Genomic DNA, 14,838 nt, shown 5'->3' on the forward strand with positions numbered 1-14,838 from the left:
GTTTAATGATACAGTGACAATAACATAAGTAAATGTTGTGAAAAGCTATAGGGTGACTGATGAGTTTGCACCATTCTCAGTCACATCTACATAATGCACAGGAGGTCTGAGGAATAAAACACAGGGGAGGAGGCTGGGCGGCCTGGGCCAAACCTGTTGAATCATGATTATTTTCTAATGCCCCATACCTGTCGAGGAACAAAGGATTCAAACTCACACATAAATAGAAACTGGAACAAACTGGGCAATATCAGACAGCCAAGCAGTTTTTGTTTTTTTTAATTCCCTGCAAACCTATTTTTAGCCAGAAACTCAGCCCACACGGCAGAGCTACAGCAGATCAAAGGAGAGGCTGTAATCACTTTCATGTACAGTACAAATGGGTTGAAATGTTCATATGGGTCTTTGAATACAAACATATTGTTGAAATGATGCACACATAATGATACAAATTTCCACTGAGGCTCAAAGAGGAGAAATACATGGGCCTTTCATGACTAGAAAGAGGTCCTAAAGGAAAAAGAAACACAGCTGATGAGATAACACACATCTCTTTTGTGGTGCATGGTTGTTTGTGGTTGTAAAAGGGGGAACCTGCATGGAGCAGGTGTCATTGTGAAAATGGGCAGCAGCAAACAGGGCAGAGCTCCAATCTGATTACAGCCTGCGAGCAGAGGCAGATGTAGGGAAAAGCTTGGAAATAAACACCCACCGCAGTGTCATACAGAAACACATTCCTAAATATTTCATATTTACATTTAAAAATCAAACATAAAAACAGGAATATTTAAGCTTTTAATGCTGCACACTGTCAGAGATGGGAAGTATTTGCATGCCAAACAGGTAGAGTGTTCAAGAGTGAGAGAAAGTGTGTGTACAGGAGAGGGAGAGAGAAGAAAAATGCAGAGCCACACACACACACACACAATATGTGTACAAACAGAGGAGGTAGAGATAACTGCAGCTACAGCGTGAGTCACTGCTGTGCTCAACTTTTAAAAGCAGAGCAAATTCCATTTGCCTTCAGACATGTTTTTGCACATCGATCCACCCTGAGGGATATTTTTCTCTGGTGAGCAGCACGCAGGAGTGAATTGCATCACATGGGTTAGTATTAATGCTTTGCATGCAATACAAGAAAGAAAGGAGAGACAGCCAGGCAGACAGAACAACTGTATCATTATTATTTTAAACAAGAGGCCTATAGGGGAAACCTTCAACGTCTGTGTTCTGAGGAGGAGGCGTCAACTTCAACAGTGTCTCTACAGTGGCAATCCTCTCCATATGTGCATCTCTCTGGCTCTCTGCCTCAAAGTTCAAACAATCATTGTAGCCTGGCCCCTTTTTCTTGTTTAGTACAGAGGCTAACACATACAAATGAATGCAAATCTATGCATGCCTCTGATCAGCGCCTGCTGCTGTGGAGTCATGAGAAGAACTCGCAAGAAAAGTCCCTCTCCTTGCCAAATCAACAGCCAGACTTTGTATCAGGTTACTCACTAAAGATCAGATGACTTTGCAATGAAATGAGAAAAATCTTAAAAAGCAGGAAGTTCCCGGAAGACAAAACACATGCACTCGCACATGCGTCAAGAACAAAATAGAGCAAAGTAAAAGGGTTTTTTTGAAAAATATAATAATGAATAGTTATACCTTTTCAAAGCCAAGCAATATTGTTTAATTTGCTACTGGAAAATGTTTCAAGCAGAATGAGTACATTAAGAAATGATGTATCAACCAGTAGCACTGTTCTCAATGTAACCTAGCCAAAACAAGCCGGTAGAGAAAAAAGGCAAGTAAAGAATTCATGTCAAACAGGTCAACATGTTCATTCAAAATATAGATGCATTAGAGCTTTGTCCTTAACTTTAAAACAAATCAAGTGTGCCAATAATCTCATTCATAAGGTTCATTAAATAGATAGCTGCGGAAATTGTAGACTTACCCTGCTGAAAACTGTACAATGAAAAAGGAAGTGAACAAAATGGCGCACTCCGGATATGGGAACCTACAGCGAGCACCTACAGACACTAAATGCTTTTGGTTAAAACTAAGCCACAACGCAGAGCACAGATCCTCTTTGACTTGATCCTCATATTCCTAGAAGCCGAGACCTACAGTAGATCTGAGGAGAGGTGTTAATATCCAAAATGAAAAATGACGCTGAGCCTGAATGTTTGAACCCACTGAATGTTTTGACAGCCGTTTCGAACATGCAGGCGCAGTATCTTGCAGTTTCGGGTTGAAAACCAAAAGACATTAAAGGAAGTGACATTGGCAAGGCGTCCCTCCATCAACTGGTGTTTCAACAGACAGGAAGAGAAACTACAGACACCGCATACACACACACACACACACACACACGTATACACACACACTCACAGGGTGCTGCACACATTCATAAAAACACATGCTGCTTTCTGCCCTAATCTCTCAATTTGTATTTTAAACCGACAACAAACAACACTGATCCATCCACATTCATCATTTAAGGCACTAAAAATAGCAGCAGGGTACTAGTGGGGGGAATGGTGACAATCAACAAAGTGAACTACATCACAACTGCAACAACAAACACCCCTACGTCCTCTCAACAAACATCCCACCCTCATCATCCGCGTGCTAGACACGACTGCTGAATAATGGGAAACTATCATCCCAGAGATTATAGTATTAAAACCCCTCTCCCGCATCCCAAATCCGGCCATATTAAAGATTTGCCCGTGTAAGCTGCAAGGTAAGCAGGCCCCATCCAGTGCCTGTTAGTAGCCAAGGCACTGACCCATTTCCCAAGCAGGTTAGAGATTAACCGCACTGCATGCTGCAAACTGTGGTGGGACGGTCCAAGTACACAGACCCTGTTAGCTGAGGAGCTGAAGGATCATCAGTGGGAAGGTATCAAAGAGCTTCAGATCAGTCACTCATGCACAAAGATATGTCAGGAGACTAAGCGCCTAAGAGCTCCAGAATCTCACCCTCCATCTCCCTGTAAATGAGAGAGATGAGGAAAGAGACAGAGGAAGTGTGAGGAAGAGACAGAAATAGAAAAAAAGCAGAAAGACTGAAAGAGGAAAGATGAGTGGATGAGTGGATGTGTGGCAGAGGTTCAGAGGGTACCACAGAGAGACTGAGAGTGTAGTGGGAACAAATCCCTGCAAAGGATTACTGTGCATCATTCTGCCTGCTTGCTCGAGAGAGCAGGAATCACTCTGACTGTCTGTTAGGATTCAGCTAAAGCGGTAAGAAAACAACCTGTCATGATGGCACACTAAGTTTTCAAAACCCTGTTAAATCAAAGAACAGAGTCTGTCAGCCTGACTTTGACAAAGGCACGTTAAGCCATGATGGAGTTCTCTTATCGTCTATTGTAAAAGTTGAGAATCATTTTTCCCCAAAATACTCAGTTCTTTAGCAGAAATGCAGACAGCTGTTGTTGCAGAGGCAGTAAGTTCCAGCAGAATTTCATACACTTTAAACTATAATCATCAGGAGTGGAAACTAGAGTCAGACATTCTCAGTGCTAATGACAGCAAAGATGATGTGAAGAGGATACACTTACAGTCCTGTGGTGGTGTAAACGCAAAAGCTAAAGCTGTATCCAAGTGAGTGTAGCATTAGAGGAAACCGCACCTCTGACTTTATGGACGCAGTATTTCTGAGCAGCTACCATTACATCACCAATACCAAATATTATTATTGGTATAGATAAAGAATTATTTTAAATCTGCTGATTTCCTTAAACATGTTACACAGTCAGATAAAGAACTGCCATATAATGTAGAAAGAACTTGTGTTGATGCATTATCACTCAAGTAAAATAAAAAAAATGTATTGTATTTTATTGCCTGTGTAACTTTCTGAACCCTGCCTGCAGCTTGTACAGCATGTTAGCTCAAAAGCAAATAACTAATAACCTATTTTCTCTAGGCAGCTGTGACTAAGTCAAAAATACATGGATAATGTGATAAATCCAAAAAATAAAAATGACTGAGTTTGCAAAGGCCTGGTATCTTTTTATAAGAGGAAACTCACCACAGTGAGGGACACTGAGGCTGAGGCGTTGGAGCTGGTTCGGCTATGCTGAGAGCCATGGTTCCCACCAAAGTGTCGTCTGATCTCTGCAGAGGAGTGTCTGGAACAAAACATGGAAACATACAGATTTAAAGTTTTGTATTGAGGATGCAGAAGGCAGTAGTTAATACACCACTTTACCCAAGGATCAGACTGAGCAATTAAATCCAAATACGACCAAATTAAATAGAAAAGTCACAGAAGCTTTTTTAAAGGTAAAATGCATCACAACACGCCAGTAACAGCAAAAGATCCTGGCAAAAAACACATCATTTTAAATTAAAATTAAATTAATAAATGAAGGTCAATATTTCTACAGATTCAGGCAATGAAAACCTCTACAACCTCTAAAACCATAACTCATGTACAATCCCAACAACATGCACGGCCTATCTTAATGAGAGATGCAACAGCAATTCTACCATTGTTCCTACTCGCATTAGTTTGAATTGGTCAGCCATGATGATCCCATTCAAACTATTGTTCACTCTCTACAGAAGCACCTCTCTGCTGGCTGTGTAAAGGCTTTGTCATTCTGGCAGCCATACAGCCAGTGGAATAAATATGGTGTCCTGATTTAAGGGTCAAACTGAGCAGGAAATCAACATGACACAGGAATGAAGTAGTATTCAAATATATTGGGTAAACGGGGTTGGTGTTTTTTTTTTTTGCGTGTGTTTGTGTGGGTCTGCCTGTGAAAGAAGAAGAGAGAACATAGAATGACAACAGAGACAGTGCCCCAGTTTGTTGCACACATTTCATCTCAATGGAGCACAGAGCTAACACGCCGTCTATTTCTTTGTAATTAATCTACCATATCATTGGACTCCAACCAAAGCATGCACAGTGACTGATTTATTCTACGCGACACAGTGATTAAAGACCAGTTCTGTCTGTATAGGCGCAAGCATATGTGTTTAGTGTGTCTGTGTTATATCAAATTGGCCTGTATTGGTATGTAATTTTTGCGTGCATAAGTGTCGGAGAGAGTTTACTGCAACATTGCCACACAGTGCAGAGTTGGAGGGCAACGACTTCAGCAAATGGGTCACATTCCCGACTGCTTCCCCTGTGGTCAGTCTCATGGGTTCATTAAGTCCCCATGGTCATTGTTACAACAGTCTTGTTACTAATTACCACCACAAACTCATAAACACCAACGCAATGGAGAAATCCAGCATGTCAAAACCACTGAGGCTGCAGAGTCATGAAGTTTGTAGAGGAGACACAGCTTCATGCAAACAACTGATAATATCATTAATGTTCTGCTGAGACAATCTCCACCAAGCCAGTTTACAGTTTAAAAGAGACTAGAGAGGCTGATGGGCATGTCAGCCACATGTGCATTTCTTACAATTTACAGTTAATCTGTATAGGCTTTAACAAAGTCAAGTATGTACAAATATCTATGTTCAGTACATACTTGTAGTGTTTTGAACTCTACAGTTTAAAACACTTCCCCCTCCCTCTCGTCAATCATGCAACATGCTGAATCAACACAATAACTGCATGCCGGTGAAGGTTAAGGCATGGGTGGGAGAACAGTATACAAATTTACACAAAGAGCAAAGTCCAGCAGTGCAGCACTTTTTCATTTAAACATAGCTCAGTATAATAAAAAACAATCACACAATATTTAAAATGTGACTCAAACAACGGTGCAAGGATGTAGATTACAGAATTAAATGGGGATAAATTCTACTGTAGCGTAACACACACACATCTGGTCACATTATCCAACTTACATTTTTATCACCAGTGACAACAGTGATGTTGTGCAATTCTCCCTTGTGTAAAAGAACCTCCTAACTGACACATTTTCACCCCAGTTCAACACGGAAAGTGGTCTACAGGTCGAGGCGTGTAAAGGTTTACACACGTATACAAATACATCTGAAAGCCACTCAGCACAGCCACTCTAATGTTACTGCTGCCTGCTAAGCAGGTTTATTAGAGCAGTACATTTGTCCCTTACACAACAGCACAGTGGACTGGTGGTTGTTAGAGGAACTCAAAGATACACATCACTTAAAACCTGCACATCAACAAATTAAAGTCTCGCCACATGTACCAACTTTCAACACTATACTAATGTCTAAAAGGAATGTGCTCAGACACTTACTCTTCTTGAAATGCAATGTGTCAAATCACATAAGCCAGTGGAGCTTTAAGTGGCTGCAGGTAAGGAAGGAAAGCTGCACAAAGCTTCAAGTCAACACAAGGAATGACACATAAGATGCACCTGCAGAGGAGTAATTGACAAAACAGAGTTTTGACTCCTTGATCAGTTATTGGTTATTGGTTATTATCAGCATGTTTTACTTTGAAATGATAAGGGACCACTGCTGAGATCTACCAGATACTGATGTTATACATTGCTGTATAGTTTAGCAGTAAACAAGAAAAAGGCTGGGGTTGATTAGTCTTTGCAAGGAAACTCACATACCTCCACCAAGGCCAAGCAATTCTGCAAATCTTTAGTTCTCAAGTATAACTTGATTTATTTATTGTGTTTGTTGATGTCAGCGCTGTAGAGATTTACAACTATAGCGATGTCACAGTCACTTTAATGCAAATTCTTTAGTTGAAGTGGAATGTAATACAGGTGTAAGCATTCAGAACTGCTGGTGCTGCCATATGCACACTTGCTTACTATTAACAATAAGTGCAACAAGCATTCCTTCCACCAGATGTATTATCACCTGGATCTGCGTCAAAATGTACAAACATATAGATGTCAGTACCATTAACTGTGTGATTTTCTACATCAAGATCCAGACATTATTTACTGAGAAACTGATTAAAATATCAAAATCCACCCCTTTAACTGGATCTGCACCAAAATAAAGTGTGTTTGTCCTTCGGCTATGCCCCATTGCTCCACCAAGTTTGGTGCAAATCACACCTGCTTTTTGCATATTTCTGCTCACAAATACACAAACAAATTGACTAATTAACAAACAGACATGGATGAATACATAATTTCCTTGGCAGAGAAATCTGAGCAAATATGTAATTTTATGCTCAAGGGAAAATTCTGTGGTGAGTGTATTAAGCTTGTACCCAAGGCAATTTAAGCCTTGTAAAAACCACTCATAACTTGACTTCTGAGGAGACATGCCCTGCCCTGTGTACAGACTGAGCCATAACTACTCTTCCACTGTGGCTTTCATTGTTATTAGAGAAACAAAGCTTAAGCAAAACAACCCATACTATTCTGTATTACTATATATGTTATAGTACATTCTCACACACTTGCACAGCACACGTGGGATTGCTTACTTGCACACACTGACACACATTCAGAGGCAGCCTATAAAAAGACCGGGCAAGTAAAACAGTAATCAGCTCTTGCCAGCAGAGCCAAGCAGGCATTATTTTACCACTAGTAGACAAACAGCTCGTCACAGCAGACAACATCTGTCATTCTCTTTAAACTGCAATGTGTCTTGGCATCTTTTGTTACATTAAACCAAAGCAGTCCCCTTGTAAGGAAGACAAAAAAAGTGAGGCTTCGGATTTTTGGTCATTTAGTCAAAATAATACCAAAAGCAGCTTGTGTCATAAGCCAAGCAGAAACAGATGTCTTGATCGTTACTTTTTACCAAAAACCACCAGCTCACAAAGACTAAAAAAGCAATGAATACTTGTCGTGCATCAACCCAAAGACAACACCTACAAGGGAGAAGTACTTGACCATCAGTGCTTGACAGCACAAAACTGTGATGTGTTTGAATTGAGCAAGTTCAAAATAATTAGTTACACCACCTTCCTTAAATTGAGACTGACCCTGCCTATAAAAAAAACTGCTATTGAAGTTGACTGCTTTGGTCTTGAGCTTTAGCTTCTGAGGTTTTGGAGCCCTGTGAGACAGTGAGCTTCAGATCTGCTATGTCGAAGAACGACCACAGTGGCATTTCCCCACATTATTCATTGCTGCTCTTTCGATTTGATGATGTCATCCTAAAATTAATATGAACAAAGCCACATCAGCAAATCAGCTGGTGAACAATAAAAGACAACAGACCACACTTCTTCAATGTACAGTTCCAATGAAATAAGTCAAATCAAATGCACACTCACTTCTCCATTTCATTCATTCATTGGTCTCTACAGTATATGGACAGTCATTAAATTGAGATTTCAGACTCACCATTACATCATTGACAGCACATAGCTCACAGTGATCAGACTTCAATCTCACTATGATAATACTAGTGAGATATTACTTAATGTGATTAGGGCTATTTTTCAGGCAGAAAACAGTCATCTACGGTGTCACTGTATGTTGAGGGTCCATCTTCATCACACATTACAATGACAGTGCCTAACTTCCTAAACACTTCAAAATAACTAATCCATGGTTTCACAGTCAGGTGTGCATAGGAAGTGTGACCACTATCATGCAACATATGTGTATAGACACTGTTGTACAATATTAAGGTTACCACAGCACATTTGAACACACCAGATTTATTTTCTACATCACCTGACATCTTTGAGTAACCAGATGTCTTCCATGGATGTAAACACACTGACTGTCATGATGTAATATCTTAAAAGGAGACTTGAGATCAAGCTAAGCCACAGAAAAATCAATTTCAAAATGTCAATAAATGCTCCCCATTGAGACAGATCACTGTTTTTAAGGGGGAGCAATTCTCTTTGCTGATCATAAAGCCCCAGCATGACAATAATTACCAGTTTTCTTTGTCTTTTTTTCCATGAGATATAATTAGAATCAGTAATCAGCAGCACTAATGAGAATGGCCCTCTAAAACAGCTGCTTCCACGGAGTAGATGTAGAGTTACTACTGACAGTAAACACCAGTTATAAACCAGAGCCAATGATAGTTTAGGCATACTGTAAAAATACATCAAGACTCAGCACATTTTTACAGTATTACCCTGTTGTCAGTAAAATAGCTGAAAGTGTAAGTGTAAAATAATATATATGATATATCAGTAGACTTATCAATCATTAATCAGCTTAAACATATTTGAATGAATCCGATTAGACAGGAGTCAAATCAACCAGACTTGGGCTGCTTTAATGGAATATTATTGACTCTTTCACAGATAAATAGTTATGATGTTGTCATAACTCCTCATCTCCACTGCTATGATAATTAGGTAATGAACAGGAGGGAAAAATAAAACATTTCTTATTCAAAGACACTGAGAAAGGGAGAGAGAGGCAAACTGTTTTATCATTAATCAGAATAAAATAGCTGTCATTAAAAGAGGCTTTGTGGGTGACCCCATTATTTCAAGGACCTATATGAGCTGAGTCATGGGAGTCAGTGGCTGTGAATATTAGATACTAGACACAGCAGTTTCACAATCTTGTGGCATCATAATTACAATGGGTCTTCCACCCATTATTTTTTAAAACATGAACGTCCACAAAAGCTTTGTGTTTTGATTCACACCCGAGTTCAGAAATACCTTTATCATCCTCTTCCTATAGAAAGAGGGTGGCTCCTTTTCTGTTGCGTCATGCTGTCTATGGCAAGCCTGCACTTGCTGTGTGTGCCTTTGGTGTGTTCATGTTGTCAGCATTTCTGGAATCACTGGCCAAGCACTGCTCAAATTGAGTTCACTGCTCAAATTGAGTTCAGCTCTAAACCTGCACTATCACCTCTTCTCATGGCTACACTTCTGATTAATCGGCTCCCCAGATAGCTAAAGATAAATTGAACTCATGATTATCTGTATTTACTTCACAAGACATGGCTCCCGCAAGGCCTGCTCCTCAGCCCAACCATTATCCCCATTATCATCATTATTATCAAGTCAATCCACTAGAGGTGGGTGGCTCTTTAAGCTTGTATGTTATAGCCTAAAACAGAGTGTTGTGGTGGACATGACAAGAGGAAGAAAGCACACCAAAGGGATGCCCCCACTGTGTGTCTCATACTATCATATGTCTCCAGACTTAATGGGTCTTACCGCTATCAGCACCATCACAGCTCAGCTTCCTGTCAGAGAGAGGCACGCACAAACACAGCAGTCATTTGGCAAGACCCAGGTCACATGCAGCTCTGAAGAAGCTAGAAAAAGTGACCACAGAAACAACTTTCAGAGTTTAAATGCTTTAACATTTAACTCAAAGTTGTTTTTATGTTTAAGGGAAGGTGTGTGTCCATAGTTTGACACCCTACCCACCCCATAACTCATGCCCACCAACAGCCATGAGGGTTAACAGATGTCATGGGCCAGAGCACAGAGGAAATCAGATGCAACTCAATCCGGACCGCTCTGTCACTTAACAGCATTAAACGACAGAGGCCCCAAACCCACAGCTGTCCCCACACCTGTTACCATATGCTATGAATTGAGAACACCTAGTTTTCAATTTGATCCATTCAAATCAGCGGAACAATGTGCTACACTACGATTGTATGTCTGTGTTCTCATAACTGTTTTCCATTCCCCTTTTTTAAATGCTTATGAAGAAACACACATTTCCTGATTTAAAACTGCCACGAACAAAACGCGAAGTGAAACCAGAGCCACGCCATGTCCACAGTGTGCAGGATTTCCTTCGCACTCCATCCTGATAGAGAGATCTAGAGAGGAACTTTATGGCAACATATAGTTTTCAGGTGTGGATAAATGTACAACAAAACTTCTTTAACCATGTTTTAACTAATGTAGCATATCAAACAAATATGCTAATATTGGTTTTTTAAATGCTTGTGTGGGAATTAATAGGTTTTTGCATCCTATATGTGGCACACGTCACTTCCACCTTGTGATCAATGTTCCTCTTTGTCCATGTGGTTTGTTTGCGTCTGACTTTTGTTACCACGATTTTCTTGGTTCTTCCCCTTCACATTTTGTATCATTTTTATGTATTTAACTTTCATGGTTCCTTTCAAAGCCCCTCTAGTGGCCCAAGGTTTTTACATGTTAATGAGTGCAAACACTATATCAATAAGTCCAACCAGGGACTTTCTGGTTGCATGTCATTCCTTGTCCACTTCTCTAATTGCCCAGAAGGAAAAATGTGTCACATTTCTTTGTCCATCTAAATGTGGTCCCACAGAACATGATGTAGAAACACCATGAAGCACAAAAACAACACCAAATAACTGGTTGTATGTCATTTCACTAAGTTGAGTCAAAATAAAATGATTAATAACAACTAAGAGAAGTATGAAAACACAGTGAATGATTTGTGTCTCCTGCATCATCACAAGTGTCTGTGCTGGTTAACACTATGAAACCACATCATCCACAACACCATGTTTTGCTACAGTACAGTATAGTTTCTTCTAACCAGCCCCTCTGCTGGCTCATCACTAGATCCAGACTGTGGCTCAGGATCTCTCACATCCCTCAGCAGCTGACCTCAGCTCTGCACAGCACAGCAAAGCAAGTATCCCGCATTTATCCTAGCTATTAAAAACAAGAGTACAGTTCTGTCGCTGTGGAGGAAAGAGAATTTCCTACTCACAAAAATCAAGAAAAAACAATGGAAGGCTTTGAACTAGACCTGAAACAACTATCTTAATTCTTAGTTATAGACTAAATGTGATTATTTGTTTTGAGTAACTATCAAAGAAAAGATACCAATCATAAAATGTTTTTCTTTGTTTTCTATTATGGCAAATTAAAAATCATTGGGTTTTATCACTGGTGGCACAAAACATGTAATTTTAAGATACCCTGCTTCGATCTTGGTGTATCATAATTGGCATTTCTCACTATATTCTGACACTCTGACAGCACTTTAAAGAGTGGATCAACTGGGATTTAAAAATGCTGCTTGTGGACTATAAAAACAAATGAGAGGGTAAACAGATTGTGTCCTCTTTAAATGCTGTTTGACCGAAACTGATCAGCGCCTCTGCCCTCATCTACTTCCACAATGTGAATGAACCCTAGAGCACTGTCAAAACTGCAGCAATACTGTACAGTCTATTTGTTTTTAATGAATTGCACTGCAGAGGAGGCATGGTACACAATAGACTTCCATGTGCACAACTTCCTCCACACCTGTACAAAGTCGCAGCAGGAACTATGACTACATCCCTCCTCATTTAGGCTACAGCAGCTCTATGGACTGGTCACACTGTACACACCACAGGAAATGATCGTATTAGAAACACTAGATATAGAATCAGCATCCTCCTCATGGGGAGGAAATGACAATGATATGATACAGATTTGTCAGCTCAGTGTACAATAAAAAGTTCTGCACTGTTTCTCCACTTGAGGCTTTGTGGAAATAATGTGCCAATAAGAGAGAAACTTAAATATTCCTAACTGATCACATGTGTCCTGTAGTAATCTTTACGGACGATCAAAAGAAGAGTTGGCTGTTTTTAGTGCTCCGGGCAGCCTGTGTATCCCCGGACAGCGTGAACTAACCTGCAGCATTAACATTCATAACATGTGGCTGCCTGCTCCACGGCGGAATCCCCTCCAACAACTGTCAAGAGCGGGCTCCTCTCCCGTTTCTGAGTTCACCTCTCCACTTCTAAACTAATCTGACCAACCAAACAGCCAAAGCTTCCAATAAAGGTGTTTTGTTTTTGTTGTTTTTTTTACCTGTTGATTTTTAGAGCGAAAGCCCGTCGCTCCGCGCTGCCCAGAGAAGCCATATGCGGGGTCTGAAGTCCGGTTCAGCAGCGCCGGGCTCAAAGGGGGGATTTTCCTGCGGTCTGGCCGCCTCGCTGTCACGGACGCAGCGCTCCGTATCCTCGCTACAGCCAAAGTGTCATGTCAACAGTCATGTTGGTTGTGGCGGCAGCAGATTTACTGGGTGTAAACTTCCGCATTTGACTTGAGCCATCCCGTAGAAAAGGAGGGAGGGAGGGGGCAGACACCGGCAAGGCGCGTGTGGGAGGGGATGGGACGAGCTGGATGAGTGAGGCACGCGCGCTCTCTCGTGCTTAAATAGTCCTATGCTTTGAAGTTAGTAGGCTTCCATAGTTAGTTGCTCCACTGTGTTTTTGTCATCTAATAAGTCATTGGATCATTATTTGCACTTGTGAAATTTGAAAAATGAAACATGTAAATACTGTGCTCAACCTGCTGTTTATAGGTAGTTGTGTCTCAGTCAGGCTTGACCCCTCTGTTCAAAACGTTTGCATAGGGGAGTTTGTGAAAGCAAGAGAGAAACCAGAAATAGTTTCTGAAACAACCTATTTAGGGAGGGAGGGATATGTCCCCCCCCTAAACTTAACTAAATTATTATTCTCATAAAAACAACTTATCACTCCACCCCTTCTCAGAAACATATAGCCTACAGAATTATTTTACATTTTAAGAAATAACTGCACCTTTTATTCAACCGTACCAATTAGCTTACCCATGGAGACAAAAAAAACAACAACCATAGCCTATATAACCTCCCCTCAAACCACAACTTGCCATTTTTCTGTAGCCTATCACTGTCTCAAGAAAATAAAATAGGCTAAGATTTGGTAACATGTTACATCTTTAGATGTGTAAGTAGGCTAGTAGGCTAGTTTGTTTAGGATGAACGCATTCCTATTTGTTGAATGCTCAATTGTTGACTTTAAAATGAACAATAAATTGAGATTTCGGTCACTTTTCATCTTATATTTTTGTCAGTACTGACTTCTATTGAGTCTTGCAACTGCAATTTTCTCATCAATGAAATGCAGACTTGATTGTTACACACAAGCCTGCTTTTACATTTCAATCTTTTTTTTTTAAAGCCACTGCACTTGGACTCTCAGATTTCAGACATTCTAATAAAATATTTAAATTATACTTGAATACATTTACCAGAGTGATTTCTCTTGTTTGTTTGTTTTTTATCTAACCTTATAGGCTAAGCTAGTCTCCAACAAAGTTACCAGTTTTTCCAGTACCAGTATCAGTTTTGCATATTTCGTCTGCAAAATGGTTGAACAACATCCTGGTTGCATGACACCAATTAACAAACTATTTATTGATACCTGCATGCAGTTGACATATTCTGTATAATGCAATGCCTCATCTCAACAAGTGATGGGTTATAACTCTATGATGCTGAAGGAAATGGAGAGTTAACATTGTAGGGCCACTGCACTGAGGGAAACTTGAATGTATAACTGAATCAACCGTGTCATAAATCAGCAACTGTTAAAAACTTCTGCTTGCCTCACAATATAAAAAAAGGCATTTCCTATATTTTCTGTTGAAGGTTAGGCAGAGGGTTAGGGTTAACTCTGGATGAGTGAACAAATGAATGAGGCTTTAAAATGTACATAGACAAAACAGAAGGTTAGTAGTGCTACTGCATCTCACAAGAATGATGCTTGGTCTCAGTGTTTTTTTCTACCAAGTAAGGCAACTGAATATTGGTTGTTTGCATAATTTGGTTGAAATCTGTGGCAGGACGAAGGAGGGCCCAGGTGGGGTTTGGACCCTAGTCTCCCGGGTAAGAGTCATGCGCGCTGACCATTCACATAATCAATTGGAGGCATAGTGACAGGACCATCAACTGTCACATCTCTCCCCCTCTTGTCACAAGCATGTCCTGCTCCATGCAGGCTGCCACCCATCAGGGATACATGGACCCACCACTAGTGCAATGGATCCTGCCAACAACGAAAAGAATGTGGCAGGACGAAGGAGGGCCCGGGCGGGGTTTGACCCTAGTCTCCTGTGTAAAGAGACTTGGGAGCCTAGGGTTGAAACCCCGCCTGGGCCCTCCTTCATCCTGCCAACAATGCCAGAATGTGGCAGGGATGAAGGAGTGCCCTCTGTTATTGGACTATCAAAATGCGCTACCCCTACATGAAT

The 14,838-nt window shown here is 40.6% G+C and overlaps 1 protein-coding gene across 3 annotated transcripts in view; it reads right to left on the reverse strand.

The window, feature by feature from the left end:
- The window catches only part of dock8 (dedicator of cytokinesis 8), a 50,520-nt gene extending 37,633 nt beyond the window's left edge, over positions 1–12,887 (reverse strand). For 2 of the 3 annotated variants that reach the window (XM_085786510.1, XM_085786509.1), the window contains exons 1-2: positions 12,631–12,887; positions 4,033–4,132 (exon numbers count right to left, since the gene is read on the reverse strand). In XM_085786510.1, coding sequence (XP_085642636.1) covers positions 4,033–4,132; positions 12,631–12,683 — 153 coding nt within the window. In that variant the 5' untranslated portion in view covers positions 12,684–12,887. Of the gene's footprint in view, positions 1–1,945; positions 2,267–4,032; positions 4,133–12,630 lie in introns of those variants that run through there. The other variant, XM_085786511.1, reaches the window with a different exon arrangement.
- Between the last annotated feature and the right edge of the window lie 1,951 nt (positions 12,888–14,838).

Source organism: Trachurus japonicus, chromosome 9 (genome assembly GCF_045865225.1).
Source record: "Trachurus japonicus isolate A0001 chromosome 9, Traja_1.0".
Classification (NCBI taxonomy): domain Eukaryota; kingdom Metazoa; phylum Chordata; class Actinopteri; order Carangiformes; family Carangidae; genus Trachurus; species Trachurus japonicus.